Source organism: Coloeus monedula (genome assembly GCF_965178545.1).
Source record: "Coloeus monedula genome assembly, chromosome: 4".
Lineage (NCBI taxonomy): Eukaryota > Metazoa > Chordata > Aves > Passeriformes > Corvidae > Coloeus > Coloeus monedula.
This window is the reverse complement of record NC_138784.1, coordinates 5,829,936-5,851,167: the sequence shown is the minus strand read 5'-3', so window position 1 is coordinate 5,851,167 and position 21,232 is coordinate 5,829,936. Positions and strand designations below refer to the sequence as shown.

The window sequence follows — 21,232 nt, the reverse complement described above, 5'->3', positions numbered from 1 at the left end:
CATGTAAAATAACATCCAGTTTAGGTAATAAATACAATTGTCCTACTTTCTCCTTGTGTAGCTGTTGAAGCTTCTCCTCCAGTGCTTGCACAACTTTATCCTGTTCACATAAATGGCTAAGCTTAGCCTAGTATAGAACAGAAAATTACCACAATTAGCATTTTATTTACATCTTCAGTAATCAGAATCTAACTTGATCAAATCATTACACAAATCTGTATAAAATGTTATTAAAATAAGAATTCTAAAATTATGAAGGCACCAGTCTTGCATTTTCAAGTTACTTAAGAAACCCTCTTTACTATGAAGTGCTATTATAACTTGAAACAGCATAGCTCAGAATATATAATTTATGATTCTACAGCTAAATCTTTACAACTTAATAACAGGTATTCGATTCTATTTTAATTTACACATTGCTTAGTATTATAAAGATGATTTTATACATTCACAGTCTGTCCCATGGTTTTTCAGGTCACTGTATCAGAGAGTTAAAATTTCAGCCAAAAATATAATATTTCCTGCAAGTCAGAAGCTTATTACAGAGACATGTCCCTCAATTTCATGATGCAACTTCTGTTGGCAATCACCTGTATGAAGTGGGTTTCAAACCCAAAAGCCAGGAGGACAATCATTGCCAAAATCAAAGAGACAAACACCAACATTTACAGGGAAGAAGGAATACAAATGACTTACATCAATGTCCAGCTCTTCAGTTCTATATTTGTATAGTGTACCCCTACATTCTTCTTGTGTTAACTATAAGGAAGAATAATATTGCCATAAAACAACTTAGTTGGACTGTGAAAATGAAAACTACTGTTCAACTTAAAGAGTTTTAACACAGAAATCAGCTTTTGCTTGAAAGGTAAACCTACCACATTGAACAATACGTATTTAGCCAATATACATTAATGAAGGTAAATAAATGGAATGTCAAGCAGACTGCCAGTAGAGCTGCATTAAATTAACAGGCTGTTTCTAATGCAAACTGGAGTTTTAAAGAGTACAACTCAATCAAACATGGATTATGTAGGAAGATGAAATTGCCAGAGTACATCTAAATAATGATGCATCATTGTGTCCAAGTTTTGTTATATGAATTCTAAATACAGGGGCTCATTCTACTCTGAATTAACCATTCTAGGCCCACTAAGGTCAGGTATTTCACAAGCAGGATGATCTGATGTGAATCCAAAACCAGAGCAGAATGACCTAAGCTTACAACATATATATAAATATCTTGTTATAGATACGTCCAGTAAGAGCCACCACTTTTCACATGGATTTTCCATATGGATTTCCTATTTTTCATAGAATTTCCTCCCCTCCAACAGAGCATTACCAGAAATGCCACAAATGGAAGCTCTTCGATTTTATCTTTAGACCTAGGCAAACTTGTCTCCTTGTGCTAGTAAGGATACAAAGTACCTCAAAATACTTTCATACTTTCAAGCTCCTCACATTAAGTTCTTAACTTTTTCAATCTGTTACTGACCAGTAACAAGATTTTAAAGTATTTTGCAAGAAAAAAGGCAGCTCCCCATTTTAGAGTGAACTGTCACACGCAGTAACTACTTAACATCCTATACAGCAAGTACGGACATAACACTATCAACCTTCACATTCTATTTAATTAAAAACATTGTGTGTACAGAGTCCTGACAGAGATGCTTTCCTTCCATGTGTCTGTCACAATTAGGCTATTGTGACTTTATAGTACAAGAAAGACTACCAAAACACAAGTCTGTGTTAAGGGACACTTATAAATAAAAGGACTAGGGAAGGGTTAATGAGACAAGCATTCCAAACATAAAATAAATCTTCAACACACTGAAGTGTTTCATTTCACGATATTATGCCCACATACCTCATGCAAATGTACCTGGTGACAATTTAGAAGTATGTATAGTGTATTAAAAACACACAGTAACTTTCTTTGAAATGGACAGTTCATGAAAATGAATGTTGGAATATGAAAAAAGCCACAGCACTTTTGCACCTCATGAATGTCACACAAATTAAGATATCTATTTAAACTCCCACTAGTGTAGAGTTGTGTTGTTTTACTGTTGATTTTATCACAATGAGAGAAAAATGAGGAATGGAAATATTTAAATAAAACTCATAAACATGGCCAAATGTCTTTAACTTACAGAGGAAACCTAGTTATATTTCACAACAGAAAGATACTACACAAGAAAGATTATCCCCTATTAGAAAAATACACCTTTCCAAGTCACTGCTCAGCATTTTATGTGGCTTAGCTGGAAAAATATACTGCTTTTTCAAGCCAGCATTTTTTATACTTTTTAAAAAAGAGAAACCTTCATTTTTCTGGCATTTCAACCTTAATTATAGCTGAGTTTAAAACAGTTTGCCAATTCAGCATCCCTAGCCCTGCGTATCTCCTGAGAGGAACACATCTTAAGTATTAAGAAGAGGAAAACAGATTCTCAAAGAACACTGTAGCCATGCTAATTCTTCTTATTAAAATCCTATCACACTTTTCAAATGCTACCAACTTCTTGCTTTGGTCAGCAGTACCAGCTCCCCACAATAGGCACTGCTGCAGAGCCACCTCATTTTAACATTTCCACTGCAACGCCTTACACAGACTTAGCACAAAACCTCCCCAAATAATGTGAATAACTTAATCCATCTCTGACAAAACAGCAGCTCCACTTCTCACGGCACATCAGTAAATCCGCTCAAGGCAAGAAGTGCGGAATGCTATCGCGTCCTGCTGGAATGACAACGGGAACTGCAGCAGACAAAACGCAATTACACATTTCAGGCAAGGTTAACAACCTCATAACCCTGGAAAACGCATTATAAGAGCTCCAATGACCAAGTTATCAAAATGTACTTCATGTCATGTTCCACAAACGCCTTTCTTGCCAAATCGCTCCCACAAAGCCTTTGCCAGGACAGTAATTCCAGAGCAAGAGTGCCATCTACTGAAGCAGTGACAGGAGTTGCTGCTGGCTTCCCTTTCCCTCGACATCTGCCTATTAAAACACACCAAATCCATTCCTCTTAACGTGGGGAAACACACCAAAAATCCCCCAGTCGGTAGAGAGCAGCAGCCTGAGGACCTACGAATAGGACTTAGCATTTCTGAAAGGCAAACTGCACATGCAGAGTTTGGCCAAATGTGTATCTTGCATGTGAAAAAGTAACATGACCTTAACTTGAACCTCCTTCTTAGGTTAGAAATCCTTTGCCATCAACTGTACAGTCCCCACCTCTGTCACACACGAGTACCAGATGATTCCCAGAAAGGGAGAGATCCCCCATGATGGACACCATACGGTGTTGCTGAGACACAAGTGGTTAAAGCTATTTAAGTAGCTGATATTAAAAACAATTAAATGACAGCATTATTTCATTACTTTGTAAGCTATTTTCAGATTCCACTAACTGTTTTGAGTCAATAAAAATACAGGAAGACATTTCACACCCCAAAAGCATGCTATGAACCTCTGCAGGATGCTGCACTTAGGAAATTAAACCAGGACAACCTAGGACATTCTGTTGTTGAGCACAAGATTAAAATAAAGACTTCCAAGAGGCCTTTTGCTTTTTAAAATATTTCTTGCTATCAGGAAGCAGGGCAAAGGGCATTTAGCCCCATTAAGCAAGGGTCTCCTTCAATTTTGAATTCTGTGACATAACACACTTCAAATACATATTGAAAAAGTAAGATTTTTAGCTCAAACACAATCATCTTGTGTTCATAACAAAACCTGAAACCTCTCAAAATCTAACATGCATAACAGCTTAAATGTATGAGCTCCTATAATAATAATAATAATAAGCCATAAGCAAGACCTCCCTATCCTTATAGGAACAAAACACTTAAGGGCTATTTTTCTATTATTTGAATTTATTAAGAACAATTATCCATGGCAAGACCTGGATGTTAGCTTGTTGCACTCAGATTTTAAGTTTTCCTCCTCAAGAGAACTCACATATAAGACGAATTGTGGAAAATTTTGCTTTTTAAAGTCAGCCTGTACTGCTTTAGAGAAAAAGAATAGTTAGAGAACAAGATTAACATTCCTCATCCAGTATTAGGAAGAAGCAAAAAACCCCAAACCAAGGTAGAAATCGGTCTAGTCCGTAAAAATCCTTTTTCTCTTGTCTGTACATATGGAATAATTTCCCTGGCTTGTACTTGTGAATTTACAGCACAGTCTGCAGAGTAGACTGATGTGAGTCAAAGTGATCTAAATAACTCTGAGGATGTAACAAATCACAAACAGAAGAGTCTGATAAATAACACATTTGAAATAGATGTTTTTGCTATTTTACTAAAGAACCATTAATCATTACAAACAGGAAGCAAGACATCTTAAATTAAATACAAGCTTTTCTTGCTTTCTTTTGCTTAACTCTAAATGAGCTCAGACTTAAAACAGAACTGAATAAACTGAAGCTGAGAAAGATCCTTCTCTTTATCCACAGGAATGGCTGCAGTCATCACAAACTATTTCAGCATCCTGACAACAAAACAAGTTTCAGCCACTTGCACAGAGGCTTCTCCCAATTATTCACATCTCTTTAAAACTGCAGCAGGAAAGATGACTGTTAAACCAATTTATTTTATTTGAATAAAACATTACACATTGTTTAGACTTTAAACAAGTTGCTAGAATTTTAAACAGGTCAGTTTTGCATTACAAAAGTTTAGAAGACTATTTAGGCAGTGAAACATTGAGTGTATTTTTAGCCTATCCTGAAAGTCAGTTAATTCAACATCTCATACAGGAAACTTCATCCATGAAAGCAGAAGATGATATTACTCTTCAGCTAAGGCAGCTTCTGCATAAGCCTTCCAACATGTCACAAACACTCTGACCTGAAGAGACCACATCTCTAATGGCAACAGGTTATTCAGTCCTCATGACCTGTTAGAGTCACTGTTCCTCTGACAAGAATGTCAAAAAAGGTGTTTATTCAGTGTCAGATAGGAAGCAGCAGATGTGCCTGCAAGGTGAAGGCAGATACTGCAGCTGACAGCAGAGCTTCGTCAGGGCAGCACCTGGGAATTTATTGGTATCCCCAAAGACAGGAGCAGATCAGCCCAGGCACAGCTACACCTCAAATATGTCTATTTAATATTAGAAGCTCGGGTGAGTTTCCCCTGACACATCTAAAGCACCTCTGCTCATTATACACCTATTGATTTCTCTGTCTTACACACTCTATCACACAAAATTGACTTGCTTTAACAAAATCCTAGCAGTCAGGCTCCTTTAAAAAATTACAGCAACCCCCCGAAATTTCGTTGAGGGCTTGAGGACACCTTACTTCTCTCATTCTCCCCTTCAGGTTCCATGTTAAAGCTCCTGTTTTGCATTAGGAGCACAAATTGGATGGTCATGAAATCAGTCACTCCCAACCCAGTTTCCTTTGGAAAGCTGAGATTTTTTTGGCAACACTTCTGGATCGGAAGTAAACTTACGATGTGGAGTTGACTTTAAAGAAAATGAAACATGCAATTAAGCTGCAGCATTTTTTAGAAACACAGCAACAATAAACATCTGTTTTACATGGCAGAACATCCCCTTTTCTTTAAACTGTGCAACCTTTATGCATAATTTTGGCTCACAAGGGCATAAACGTAAATGCAAGGGAACTGGCCAGATATTCCCTTGTGAGAACAACACCTCCATTGTAGTTGAGGCAAGAAACTTCTTAAGCATCCCCTGCCTGACAGGGGCTATTCAGTTCGGCCCCAGCATCCGTAAGTTGCTGCGGTGCCAACGGAAAGGGATTGGCCATGCTCATAAGTTAATGCAGGTCTCAACTCACAGACAATATTTCCATTCACATTTCCGATTCTTCTTCCATCTTACCATTGCCAACCAGCACTACTGGTAAGTACTCTGTAAGTGTGCACAGTAAAGTCTGCTGTGACTTTATGAACAGACACTGCCTTCTGGATTTACAGGCCCCAGATCAAAGTAATTTTGATCCTTGCTTTCTTCAAGTGGCTAAAGGCTTGGTAGGTGCAAACAAAAACTTGTAAATCCACTTCCTAGAACAAAACAAAATTGCCAGAAATGACCAGGTAAACACCACTCACATGCTTTTGTAGTGGTCAAAAGAAAGAAGCACCTTTGAACACTAATTGCAGAGAATCATGCTAAGACAAATGTTGGAAGCTTATTGGAAGTTTCATGAATTTACTGGACGCCTGCATAAAGCACCAACTAATTAAATTGTCTAGACAGAAAAAGTTATTCAAAAGTGTACATTTAATACTAAACAACAAAAACGCAGCGAAAGCCATGCTAACGATATTGCAGCATTTTAGGAAGCATGGATGACTTGTGGGTTTCCAAAGCAAATCAGAGAAACACCAATGTTATGAATAAGTCTGAGGAACAACCAAAACTGTCACTAAGGAAAATTTTCGCAGATGATAAAGCAATTTCATTCACTATCCAAGACCTTACTTGCTGGTACAGTTGCGGTCTTAGCGCCGAGTTCTCAATCATAGTGTGAACCATGGTGATTAAAGGTTCATTCTCTTTCATCTATTTCAAATCAGGAGGAGCATACAGCAAACATCAGTTTACAGCATGGCTAGATTTGAAAGACGACACTGTAAAATATAGCCTCTACTTTAATTCTTTCTAATAATGCAGTAGATTACATTTTAACCCATGCTTTTTATATATTCCATCATTCAGTAATATCAACATCTGAAAAGTTTAATAATATCAAACAAATATAGCAAAAATAACGTAAATGCTCAAAAACCAATGTAATATTTATTCACCAACACTCTCCCTTTTAAAAAATAAAACCGCTTAAAATAAGTTTGGCTTTGCATGATATTGAAACAAAAAGGATTACTGGATTTTGCAGCAGGAACACTCAAACCCTTATCAGAAAACCTTTTAAATTACAGATTTAGTAACTCCGTGTACATTAAAAAGATGTAAGCTTTCCCAGCCTGTGAATAGACTTATGTTCATGTATCACAAAATGTCTTTATATACTGCACTGATTTAACTTTGAATCATTGCCTGTTGCATTTATCCACCCCCATGCACAGGTGTGAAACTATTTTGGATCTGGCAGGACATTTTCTATAATGATCAGTATTTATTGTTAAGCATGCAAATGTCACAATCGGGTCTTTTATTACAAATTGCATACATTTAGGGTTTCAGAAAAGCGTGCACCACAGGAAAAAGTACGGCATTTTGGTTTTAGAAAGGAGACTTCCCTAACAATAGGGGAAAATTATGAAAACAGGTGGTTTTCTTCTCCAAAAGAAACTGAAAATTCACTTAATGCACAATCCTCCTCCTATTTTTGTTGGAAACTTTAGGACCTGTTGGAAACTTTAGCAATACCTGTTTCAGGTATGGTTACAAAGTGTGTGAAGCAGCATTTATGATCTTTCACTTTGCATTTATGTGTATATATATGCACTCTCTATGAATGTGCACAGCAAGGTTTTCTTCCATAGATGGAAATGCAACAGAATGAATTTTTGATGCCTTCTAGTATTTCTTGCCCCAAATTATTTAGGAAAAGCCTAACTTGTACATTTGGAGCAGTATTTTTTTCGTCTTATGGTAAAAAAAAAGTTCTTATTATAGACAGAGGACCTTTTTGTTGTTGTTGTTGTTTTTTATCCACTGCAAAGTCTGATCAGGTGGTAAGTTAATCAGCCAATAAAAGGTACCTTAAGAAGCTTATGATGCTCTGTTTGTTCAAGGCAGAAAAAACCCTAAACAAGGAACCCTAGCATTTACTCCATCATCTCCAGTACACAGAAAACCAGAACTGACACAAGAAGTTGTTCTCCCTCTACATTAAAATTTTCTCCAGAGAGTGGGTGCACTCCAGAGAGTGGGGATACCAAGAGAGATCTCAATAGGAAGAGCAACAATAAGGTCCAAAGCCAAGTAATCAAACTACAGCCAACTGATATATTTATCAAAGAAAAATTTCTCTGAGGCTCTAATATTTTATTAGGAGCTATCAGGTTTGTATGCATTTTTATTTTCAGGATTTCAACAGCTTCTTACCCTCTAGCTAATACTGTTCTACAATATCTCAAATTTTTCTTTTCTGACCAACAACAGACAGCACCAGAATTAATTTCTGTTGAGCTGTTCAAAGTTTGTTTCAATCCAGATTAGAAAACAAGCAAAGTGTATTTGCTCAAAAGACATTTTGAAGTTATGTTTTGTTCTCTAGAAGCTCCAACTTTGATTTACAAGAGTTCTTCCAATATTTTTACTACCACTGATGCTTAATCACACTTATCTAACCCTGTCTACAAAGGCCAGTTATATCCAGGAAACTCACAGTTCCTTAAGCCCCTATGGAACAAAGATCAAAACCCAGGCAATTGGTAAAGCAATGCCAAATCAAAGAGCCTTTGGAGCAGTCAAATACAGGTGTTTTTCTCCTTTGGGATCAATGTTTCCAAAAAAACCCTGACATTTAAGTATTGAGTAGTTAGGATCTTGAGGGAGCGTCTCTGTGTCACAAACCTTCTAAAGGCTAAAGCCAGTGCACAAATAAATCAGAGTAACATGGGATACAGTGGCAGGTTCCATGCTCTAAAAGGTGACAAGAATACCTATTTTGTGGTCTTCAACCATTATCATAAGGCTACTCTCAAACTGAAGCTGGACACTATTCACATCGAATAAACAGCTCAAGGAAAAATATTGGCTTGCTCATAACAGAGGCAAGCCTTGGTTTTCACTCATTTAAGAAAAAAAATTATTCTTGTACAATAAGGGACAGATTTTAGACCCTACATGTAACACTAAAAGTATAGATTCTCTCTAATTAGAGAAGTCACAAAAATTGGAATTCATATCTCCATAAGCAAACCAAGGTTTGAACTGCCACACAGCAACAAGCCCAAATAAAATCCAACAGTCTTGGCTTTATCACTTCCTACTTCAAGTAAACAACTCTTTCTCTGCAGAAGTGATGTTTCATCTTTCCTTTTTTTGTACTGATGCAGTGTAAAAAAGCAGATAAAGACCCTACCTCCCTGACATGTGAACTACATGAACGGCTACTTTATTTCTGAGTGGGTATTTCGTGTTTTAAACTGGAAAGCCAAGCTACCAACAGCTTTTCTCTTCCTCCCTTTTCCTAGATTCCACATTTGGTAACATCCTACACAGATGACATTCCAGCCTGTTCTAGTGAGGTGGCAGCAATCAGCTGGGACAGTGGCTGCCTACCAGGACAGGTGACCTCCCTGCTGAGGTGACCCTGTATGGTTTGGGTGACAGAAGACTCGGATTAGCCATTTTATCCATTTTCTCTCAAGCCCCCTGAGGGTAAAAGCAGTGGCAATGGGATCTTTTCTCCCACCTTCCCTCTGCTCTTTAATCCTCCGTCCAAGAAAGGAAGGAGGAAGCACTTCTCCTTCCTCCTTCCTGTCTTCTTTCTACAGTAATTCTGTCTCAATTTCACCCTAGAGCCCCTGTCCTTGAGCATTCCTTCTTCCTTTGAGTAAGGGAAAAAAAAAAAGAGCTGGGTCAGCCACTTTACCTGTTCCACATAACCTTAAAAATACAAACAAAAGTAGTATCCTGTAAGGTGCTAACATAGGATATAGAATTTTAGGCTGAAACACAAGATAGCATGTCCTTGTACTATTTCAGCCTTCCTTAATTTACTACTTGTTCCCAGAGCCACTTTCAGCATCTCAGAAAAAGGGAGATGAAGAAGAGAAAACAGAAGCAAAAACCAAGACAGTGAGGATGTTGGCTGTGGGACCTTCACTCCTTTATTTGACAACTTCTTGCTCAAGTTCTGTTTATTTTTAGGCACACTTTGAAAATGCAAAGAAACTAAAAATTAAAGTCCCAGCAGAATTATTTTAACTCCTAAACATCTAAGCTATTTACACAAATAGCTATTCAAAAAAAAAATGGAAAAAAAAAAAAAAAAGACTAAACTAAACTAAACTTAGAAAAACTTCTACTGTGACCAACCAGCCTGGGATAGGGAGTTTTACACAGATAACATGAGCTCAATAGAAAAGGGTGTTTCAGCCAAAGGAAAGTTTTACTATCAAGATAAAGTTCAGAAGTGTACTAGGAGACTGGTGTGCTGGAATTCTTGATAATAACAAAGATTCAAGTGGGACCTTCTGCCATGGCTTTATTTGCAAAGGACAAAAAAGCATGCCCAGTTTTTACTTGGGTAAAAAACCAACCTTATGTTCTGTTTTGGTCACTCTTTTTGTAACTACTGGGTACAAATAAATTAAGGAGACAGCTGGCTTGCATTCAGCAGCACACAGGACGTCATTCTTTAAAGTTTGATAATGCAGAAGACTTGAGATGGTACATGTACTCAGCATCCCACACTGGCAAACAAATCATCATTGCCTAGGGTTGCTAGCTATGTCCAGAACTACTTCCTAAATTGGACCTGAATCTCTCTCCCAACTCTACAAACCTTGAGCCAGCAGAGTGGTTTGAAAAGAAAAGGGTGCTGGACAACCATTTACTTGGCCCTAAGACATCAAAGAAATCATGTGGCTGGGTATCTGTGAACCAAGTCTTTTCAGTCTTTTTTCCCCCTCTATCTCTGAACTTCAACAACAACAACAAAAATTCTGAAAGCATAATACAAAACCATCAGGAAGTGTGACACAAGAATTTCTGAGCATCGCCAAAGGAAACAGCCGTACAAAAACGAAGCGTGATTTCAAAACGGCGATGGAATATTCTTGATTCTTGATAAGAAAACCACCTAATCAGCAGCCAGCTTATTGCAACAGAATGTAAGTTACCTTCCCTACACGTGAATTTTAGTCTGCCTGAAAAGTCACCTGTGCAACCTTGTAGCAAACTTACTATTTATTGTGTACAGTAGTGAACTCTTTGTGACCAACAAGGTGAGAGTTGAAGATTAAGGGACTGGAGTCCCACCATGTGCTATAAGCAAAGCAGGTTTTGACACTATTTTCAGAGATTAAATACAAGTGGAAATACCTACTTTAAGTACACAGGACATTTGAAATCAGAGAGGGTAAGTGATTATGCTCACTGGTTACAGATGCTGGCAACAAGGAGGAAAGGCCTCAATTACACTGAAAGAAATTTTGATTTTTTTATGCTTTCCAGCATAAGGGGAAACTGATATCTGGCAAAGTAATGAGAAGTTACAAATGTGATACCACCCCTAGGAGCAGTGGTACTCAAAGCAAAAAGACACTCAGGGGGATTTATTTCCTACAGGTAGATGACAGTATTATAAAACAGGAGAAAAAAAGAAAAACTAATCAGAAACTGAGACAAGTATTCCAATCTGCTCTTCCATGATTTTGTGATTAAGGTAATGTATTTCAGACTTGACTTCTAAGTTGTTCTGATTCCTTGCATCTCTGGTATGGCACAACTACAGACTTACACACTTTCCTAAATTAATGCTTACCACATCTCATTGCTAAATTTTACTCGGTGCAAGTAAAAGGAAAATAATTTTTACCACTTTGCATCTTGTACGTAGACAGTTCCCCCCATTTAATCCTGTCCATCATACTCACAAGCTTGGCTAATCAAGCAACAACAACAACACAGTTTACACTTCACATCAACAGTTATACTTTCTTGACAATGAATTTCAATGTTGAAGCCAGAATCACTCCCTTATTCCAAAATATTATAGACTGGAAATATTTGAGTTGGATGTATTTTGGTCTGATTTAGCAAGCAGTTTGTTCCTACTGTTTTGGACCTCCTGCAGCCCCTTAAATAAAACAATATAGAGATGTTTAGAAATGCACTGCCATCCAACTGAATTGGTCATAATTCCCACCCTGTTTTCAAGAGGTAACAGGAAAATAAAGCCACTGGGTGAACCAAGCCCACGTGAGAGTGTATATTCTGTGTCTCTATGCAGAGCTGGGGTTTTTAATAACTCACTGAAACCCCAGTAGAGGAACATGCAGAATATAAAAGTTCTAATGGGTTTAAGTGTAAGGCTCAAAAGTCTCATTGAAAGGCAGATTATTACAAAAAGTGATTTTTGTATTTTTAACCAATGGTCATCCAGTTGCTTATTTTAGTTCTAAGCAATTATGACTGTCTTTTATAACTGCTAGCAAAAAAAAAAAAATCCACTTCAAAACTTCTCAAACACAACTTGTACAGAAATCCTACTTGGTCATGCAACATGGCTATAAAGAGAGGTATGTGATATTGCAATTCTTCACATGGCAATCAATTATGTTCGTGAAGACAGAACTCCATGAGATAGCAGAAATTGAAAAGAACCAAAATCTTACTCTTACATAAATCCTTCAGAATGAACTGAGAAAAATGAGAAAATGAGTCATGTTATGATTTCTTTTAAATATTTCTTCATGTTTGACCTCCTTTTCATTTAATGTCCTGTAGAAACACCTAATTCTTCCTAATTTGGAAAACGGACATTCTCAGAAGTACCCATTTTTTATAAATTGCATGTGTGTCATATGAGCTTGGAAATCATATTAAGACTGGTTAAACAAGGTAAAATGCTACAGTTAGTGTTATTATGAAAAGGACATTAGGAACATATTTAGAACAGAAAAATTAAATGGTGATTGGCTACTGTTTTGTGACAGATTTTAAATTTAGGGATTTTTTTTTTCCCCCATAACATCTCAAATTTGTGATCAATTAAGATATTCTGTGCTGTGGGCATCATCCAACTTCATAAAAAGCACTGAAAATCCTTCTCCCCAAATATTTCCAGCTTTGATAGGAGCAGGCAAAAAGCATTAAGAAATACAAATGCACAAGTAAATTGCAAATCCCACCTGGTGATCCAAATATATGGCATTCCTTTGAAGGTGATGTGAAAGAATCTCATTCTAGCAGGCAGCAGTCAGAGAGAAAAAGGAAATGGACAGAAGGTGCAGAATGCATGAAAAGAGCTTTAAAAGATGCAAACTAGACAGTGATCTTTCTGTTTTATGGAGAAACGTAATGCTGCTTTTAACTGCCTTTTTTTGTTGAACTGTTAACAAGTTTTGAGCCCGAAACAGAAGTGATGAAAGTTTGCTATGAATCAGACTATGAACTACTACATTACATTTTGGTTTACAAATAAAATACAGTAAGCTTATGTAAAAGTCCACTACACAGGCAACTATGAACCCTTTGATAAATCTGTGTTTTAAACACATCCTGCTTTTCATAGATTAATTACAAATAAGATGGCATCTGAGAGGAGGCTGTATAAACAATAGATTAATCTATCACAACTAATTTTGTTTGTAATACCGACAGATCACAACAACTTAAATTTTAAAACTGAACTAGAACATATTTTGAAATATTCCCATGTAATTTTGACTTGGCTTATTTCAAAAAGTAAAACCTCAAAGGGTTAATAGCAGAACACCACCCACACAAAGGATTAATGTTACTCTATTCAACTCGCATAGGAGTCAGAAAATCTCGCACTAGCAGTACAAAGCAAACGTTGATTAATGAGTGACTAGGAGTTAGTGAGAATGGAACATGACACACATTGCTTGGTAGCTGACCTTTGGGCTGCTGGCCTCAAGCTTTAGCTGCATGAGCTGTGCTAGTGTGTGTTCCCGGATACTACTCAGCTCCGCCTGCTGCCGTCTCAGCTTTATGAGCAGCAGCGTCAGCTCCTCTGGCTGAAGGAGTGCAGTGTGAGAAGCCAAAGAGCAGAGAAAAGGTTAATTGGTACCCCAAACAACACTTCAGTAAAATAAGGCACACCTTTATAAAAAGTTTACTTCTAAAGTAACGTAAGGCGCACCTTCTGAGTGCCTTACAGAACCTCTGACAGTCATACAACACATCTTCCCCAACTGAACACTTCCAAATATAAAATGAAGTTAACTTTTGACTACTCAAACCAGCAAATGCCATAAAAGCGAAACATTCTGTTATTAAGGACAAAAATAGTTGAGGATTTTGCAGGACGAAGTCAGTGCAGTCCTCAAACTTTTCCTGATGTGGATATTGAATTGATGATATTGACTTAAGTCAGAGGGAGACAATTCCAGCCCTTAGGATGTCATTACCTGTACATGGGCAGCCATTTGAGCTTGGTGAAAGAATCAAAACATGTCCTCAAGAAAACGGAGTTTTTAAAACAGTTCTTCAAATGTATGTGTCAAAATTGAGAGGAAAAAATGATGACAAACCCAAGTTAACTGAACTACCTCAGAAATAATCACCTTTCACAAAATAAATCTGCAGAAGCATGACAAAACTAATTTTCCATCCCACCTTCCACAGGTCTGAGGCTGCCAGTTATTTTATTGCTTTACTTTTATGACTAAGCTGTACAATACAGCCTTAGGAAGGGATGAAGAATAGCATTTAAGACTCAAGATTATATGTATTATGGAAATAAAGTCCAACTCAAATGGGTATTTGTCAGGTAATTCCACACAGATCAGATTAGGTCAGTTCGGGAAACTCTACCTGAACCATTTCTGGGAACCATTTCTATTAGCAATACTTCAAAGAAAACAAACCACTGAACATCACAAGTATTTTTGGTATGTTCCTGTTTGCTTCTGTTTCTTACACTTCTCCAGAAGTCAGCCTTACAAGAGGTTAAATATTCATCCAGCATGTTGATTTTCTCACAAGCCCTGTGAGTTAAATAAAGCCCAAACACAAAAACCTCCTAAACCCCTGCTTGCTCTCTCCCACAGCCACAGAATTTCTGCAAAGCGAAGAAGTAAAGAAAAGAGCTCCAGAGAACCACATATGAAAAATGCTGAAAATGTTTCTCAGAATAAAGAGGAAAAATCCCTGAGAAGCAGCATGGCACTGGCACTTTTGTGAGGGAACAGACGAGCCCACAAGAGGGAGCAAGGGATTTCCACACAGCTTCAGTTGGCAAAACCATTTGATTTTGAGGGAAAACCAACACCAAACCCGAATTGTCTAAAGGTAGTTTTCCTTCTTACAGTACTCTTTCAATACCTGGATTTAAAATACTTAAATTTCAGAGAGTAGGAGTAAGAATCTAGACTGCTATGAAAGGCATTTTCGAGTTCTCTCCAAAAACAGGCGACAGTGCTTTCAATCTGGAAAGTAACATCAATTCAAAGCACAAGAAGTCTTGTTTTTAGGAATATGAGAACAAGAAGTAGCGTCTTCAAGCAAAAGGAACAGTGATCCACTTTTTCAAGATCAAAACTCCTTTGGGCATGTTCTGAAAAAGCCCAATTTTAGTGCATTAGGAATAAAGCATTTAATGGCGCTCCAATCCAAACTTTTTTCCGTAGAGGAGCCCTTAGAATGGAACTCCTACTCCTCTCTAGACCTGCATAATGTCGATGCAAGTACTGTGCATTTGATGCAGGTCTTGGGACTCTTGCAACAAGCACAACACTAAATTTTCTCAGAGCTACCTACAGGTTACCTCCTCTGGCCCTTGCAACATTCTGCTGTGGGCAGGATTTCTGGGTTCTACAGGCAGAAGCTTGGACCTCCTTGTCCCTGTGGAGATCAGCCCAGCTCCATGAGCAGAGCCCAGGAGAGCTGAGGGGGCCATGAACCCCAAGAAATGACTGGAAGGCTCAGCTGCCAAAGGCCAACCCACAAAAGTCGCTGAAGGTGCCAGAAATCTGTGCTGGGAAGTGCATGAAACAGGGCTCAAGGCAGTGGAAGGACTGACTGTCCACAGCGTGGTTCCAAAAGGGGGAAAAAAAAAATTTTTTTCTTAATTCATAACTCTCTCAATCAGTATTTTCAGACTGACAGAGAGATGGCAAAAAAGGAGACAAAAACTGGTAAAAAGAAATGACATAAATTTAGGGCAGTTTTTTGGCTGAGAGTCATGTTTCAATTAGGAAAGTGGACAGTACCCAACAATATCACTTTGAAGAAACATCTTCAATGAGAATTTCAGCTCTACCACAGTAAAGTGTCAGAAAGGACATCATTTTACAAAATGCTGTTTTAGTGTCTCTTACATTTCCAAAAAAAGCCAAACTTTACTTCTAGGATTTTCTAAATAATTAATGGAGAAATAAGTGCTCTGTGATGTAGTCTACCCTCTCCCAGGAATTTCAGCAATGTATCAACGATGATTAAAAAATAATAGATCTGTACTTCCCAAAGAAAACCTTGACTCAGCAGCTACACAATAATTCTCAGAATTCCGTGGAACCACAGAGTACTTCTCTCCTTGATAATTTAAATAAAGGCTACATTTAAAGCAAGCTTTAAATACAATAAAATTTCAGTGTTGCCTCTTCATACTTAAAGGATTGTTCTTTAAAAAACTCCTGATGTACCAAATAAAAATCCAACTCACTGTTTTGCCTTGGAGACTCTGAGGAGTAACAGGCTGTAAACCCAGACCTGCTGGCATCGACCTTCTGTCCGGCACAAAGACATGCTGTACAAAAAAAATAGCACAGTATGATCCACAGTTATTTCTAAAGACCCAAAAACTTTTAAATGCTAAAAAAAAAAGTCAAGCCAACTTCACTCTCATGAAAATTAGCTATGATCTGTGCCAGTTGTGCTCCCCACTGATCTACTTCATAGGCCATTCAAGTAGTCTAAATTTTAGAAATACCCCAAATTTCATGATTCATTTAATTAACAGTTCTCCCTCTTTGTTGTTGCCCTACTGATAGACTGTGTAAACTACAATTTTAGCTTTTCACTTATGTTTCTCATCCTTTCCCCCCCTCATGTTTCCCATCCTTTCTTCTCTCCCTTTCCCCACCCTTTCCCCCTCACCTTTCATGCCCTTTTTCCTCCCCGTCTTTCTGTCCTTTTCCACATCACATTTCAAAGTGACACGACACCGTGACACTCCTCAGGCAGTGCGTTTGGGCACCCAAACACTGCATCTTTCACTTTTAGCCATCCCTTCATCTGAGCCCATTTTCTGGGCTCACACTTCTGCCTGCTGCCTGCTTTGGAAGTGGCGTGTCACAACTGACTTCCACAGGCAAAGCCTGAAATATTCTGAAGATGTTGGTCTCAGAACTAACATTCAGGCCTTGCCAAGCACAGTTCTATCTCACATTTCCCGTGTCTTCAATTTTGGATCAAACTTTGTTTGCTGGACAGGGCAGTTCCTGTTCTCATCATATTAGTAGTCCAGGTCTTCAGAGAATGCATATCCTGAGTCTGTTCTTCCACTGGTTTTGTAGGGCTATATTTTGCCTACACCACAGGGTTGCCTAAACCAGGAGTATGAGTGGGCACAGCCTCACATACATGACCTCCTAGAAGAGAGCAGGCATAAAAGGGAAAAGAGAAGACCATCCCACCTCTGCCTCCCTATACACACAAAAATACACATTTTTGTACTTCAGCCAGTGCCAGGGGTGTGGGAAGCAATTCTTTTTCTGCTAATACAGTTCAGAAGAAAACTACTACTCTGTCCAAGCAAGGAGGAAGCAGGGGAGGATTTATAACTCAGCATAGGGCCTGAGTCAGATCACTTCTGGGAACCACTCTTAAGTAGTGGAGTTGATGCACCATCCCCAGCCACAAGCCAGGTCGACCCACAAATCACATTTATGTCTGATGATATACCAACAGACTGCCACTACAGTTCTATTTCCAAAGCACAAGCAATATAACCAATAATATTCCCCAGAGTGGATCTTTATTATTTAATAAATGTAGACATTGGCTAAAAACAGTGAAAAATATGAAATATTAATAAATATTAAATGGTTAATAGACAATTTAAAGGAAGCCTGGAAAACAAGAGACAGGTTTAGCACAAAAAGGTCCACAGTCATGGCAAGATACCTCGGGAAAGTACATCTACAATGATTTGTGAGAAAAAACATTGAGGACTTGCTTCACCAGTGTTGCAAAGGGAACTCATATGATGCAGTTCATTTAAGGACAGCTGAACAATAGCAATTTGGGGAGGTAGTCCTTTTCTGTTTTGCTGGAGTCTCAAAAGATTAGTGGCAGATGGCTAGATAAAGTAAATTCTGTGGGTGGAGTGCAGCATTCTTGGGGCTGCAGATGCAATTTCTATTTCAAGAATAATAGGGAGGGTCTTGGAATAGTAAGGAAAGACACAACACAGGACAGAAAATTAGTTGATAAGAAAAGAAATAAGAAAACTTTCAAACTGAAGGGTGACTATTTTGGAGTCGGCAATGCCATTTAAACATATACAAGCACTCAATTCAAAAATAGAAAAAAGGAAGTTTTGGCATCTGCTAACTATGTTCTCATTCCTGCATTTTCAAACTGTGTCTTCACTGATTTCTCAAACTGAAACACTCACACACAAGGAGATTCATTCAAATGGGCAATTGGACATGAACACAATTGTTTCATGTTTGCCATGTCTTGCAACACCACCCTTGCCTCATCCTTTGAGGAGAGAAAGGATCAGCAGAACAAAACCAAAAGCCACAACAAAACCCAGCTCTTCTTTCTGGATCCTTTTCTCTTGGGAAGCAGTTCAGCTTGAGTATCCTCTGCCTGTCAGAGTGACCTAACTTAGGCAGAAAATACAGCTTGCCCTGAGCAGGGTGGCCACACAGCCCAGCTTCTGGCTGCCTGAGGAGGATGCTTGGATAAATGTACACATGGCTTAGGCTCCTTGACTCTGTGCTGGAAGAGACCTCTACTACCACTCATAGAAGCATCCCTCTCTCCTCCTGGGGCCTTTAGCTTTTTTTAGTAGCTTTTTGTTCAAAGTATGTAAGTGTCCAGTTTCTTATAAAGTTGCTGGATGACTAGATCTTGTTCATCTTTCCAGTTCCAACACATGGGGTAGCTCCTGCAAGTTCAGCCTTATTCTCTTGCCATTTGATTTTACCACAGTTCAGCTGAGGATGAGATCCAGGAAAGATCTTCAAACTTTAATTGTGAAAAAAAAAACCCAACCCAAAAATGGTGTGGTGTCCCTCCCATGCAGCTCCCTGCATATAGAGGAGGAGCATGGAGAGAAAAGCAGCAACTAAGTGCCTACAGAAAATTGCACGTTTCAGAAAAAAAGCCATCTTGAACAAAACCAAAATGAAGTTTGGTGAGCTAACTCTGAAGCTGCTTGGAACAAAGTCCACAGTGTGTTGCAAAGTAGTCTTACACTGAGAGGAGGGATGATGAGGTCAAGTACTCTCTGCCACACAGGGACTTCTAAAGATGGATTAAAGTTAAGGCAGGTGAAGGGCATTCAGGAGCCCTGGCAGCTCCTAAGCCAGCAAGGATCAGCTCTCACCCTTTCCCAGGAAACAGCTTTGATTTCTGCTGACAGGATGATCATGGACTGAGAACACCATTCTTGGGGTCACTGTGAAGGTTTTATCTGTACTTAACCACTGTGAAGGATCACAGATAGGAAGAACTTTTCTTGGCTCCTCTTCCTATGGAGCTATCCAATCCCAAAGAGAGTCTGGCCCAAAGACTGCCCCAGTTCTCAGTGAAGTGACCCATCACATTTCTAAATTTTAAATTTTTTCATGTGCAAGCACAGCTGTGACAGGGAACAGTCTTTATAAGGGGAAATCCTGGTCTAGTCCTATGCCACTGGATTCAATCAGAAAACTTGTACAGGAATATGGGTTCAAAGCACTTGGGTCTCAATTGTTTGAGTGGAGGACTAATGACTTCATAAAACTGTCAAAATTTTTTACAGTTTATTGTCATGATTCCTCAGGTAAGTGGACATTAGTCTCCTTTCTGTGTTATACAGAATAAAGAGTATTTTAATTGTTTTATGTCCTTCTCCAGATATTCTTTCTAACTCATCACTTGTGAACAAGTTTAAAAAAGGTAAAAGCTTAAAAGGTAACAACTGTTAACAGGAATTCTGCAAATGTAGAAGTCCAGCCAGAGATGTTAACATTACAGTCCTGCAGTACATGGAGAAAAATATATTGGTGACAAAAATCAATCTTCTTGTGGGTTAAACACTCCAGCAGGTAACAACCGACATACTGCCAGGTACACTAAGTTTTAACTTCTCATGATAGAAGAATTACAGAATATTGGATAAATTCTAGAACTTCCTGTTTAGATGGCTATCTAAGCAGAAGTGCAGCACTGTACATGACAAATATAGGCTACATAGCCCTGGAGAAGAAAGCTCAGCCCACCTCTTAACTTGGGACAGCGCTTAATGGGCACAGATGGGACTGAGCTCTGGAGAGACACAGCGTGACATTTTCAAATCACTGTCACAGAGGGGTTTCAGGAGGATTTTGAGAACCTAAAAATAGAAAGCCAACCACTGACAGCCATCAAAAAACCCACGATCTCTGTGTAGATGGGGTTTAAATGTTAAATTTGCCCCACTGATTTCAAATAACCAGTCTTCTAATTTCCCACCTCTTAAAGGCAGGTGTGTTTTTGAGTCAATGGCAAAAGCTGGTTGTGTAACTAATGAAATACAAACCAAAGAGCATGAAAAACTCAAGGGAAACAGGAGGCTTGTATAAAAGATACTAAATACTAAATGAAATACTAGCATAAAGTGTTTAATGAGGAGAAAAAAACATCAGGAAGAGAAACATGGCTGACAGAACAAGTAGTATGTGCTCTGCAGCCCTGACCCCAGTGATGTTTCCCAGATATGTGAGGACCACCGATTACTCATTTCCAGAGCAGTTGAGGCATAAAGGCTATCAAAACAAAATGACTCCTTTGGTGAAAGGGATCTAAAAACTTTAAAATACAACACCTGATGATCAACTCTAAGTTGTTTAAATTGCTTTAAGATGTAGTTATAGATTCATTTTTCTCTGCATCAAAAGAAGACATCCAAGGACAAAGTTTTTGGAAAAATGCTCAGGAGTATTTTACATCCAACTGAAGGAGTAATTTTTACTCAATTATTTCCAATCCATTAAAACCCATGGTAACACAAGCAGGCTGGATGTATCAGAGTGGCACATATGGTACCCAAGTTTACAGCTCCTTGTGTCTCCCTCTCAGTGGTGAAGACCAGAAGAGTTAACACTGGACAAGCACTAAGGCTGTGTGCTTTTAGACCGGTCTTCAGTGATCTCCCTAGTGACTCAAAGGCATAAAAAGGAATAATACACTTGGTTTGCTCCTGGAACCCAAGGCAGCTGAACTTGTTGCTGAGGAACAAAAAGCAGCATGTGGAAAGAAACCTGGGATTTTGAGTCCTCTTGGAGCTACAAAGGAGATAGATTTCTGTACATGAACAAGCTATTCTGAATAATTTGCCTATTGACTCCTTTTCATTTTTTTTTAAATGAAACAGATTATTG

General features: G+C 38.4%; 1 protein-coding gene across 1 annotated transcript in view; it reads right to left on the bottom strand.

Annotated features, from left to right (window-relative positions):
- The window catches only part of PLEKHA5 (pleckstrin homology domain containing A5), a 156,439-nt gene that overhangs the window by 18,137 nt on the left and 117,070 nt on the right, over positions 1–21,232 (bottom strand). Inside the window, exons 10-16 of the mRNA XM_082279991.1 lie at positions 16,318–16,401; positions 13,550–13,669; positions 12,818–12,871; positions 6,468–6,548; positions 1,871–1,885; positions 697–759; positions 47–127 (exon numbers count right to left, since the gene is read on the bottom strand). Of these exons, the coding sequence (XP_082136117.1) occupies positions 47–127; positions 697–759; positions 1,871–1,885; positions 6,468–6,548; positions 12,818–12,871; positions 13,550–13,669; positions 16,318–16,401 (498 nt within the window). The remainder of the gene's footprint in view (positions 1–46; positions 128–696; positions 760–1,870; positions 1,886–6,467; positions 6,549–12,817; positions 12,872–13,549; positions 13,670–16,317; positions 16,402–21,232) is intronic.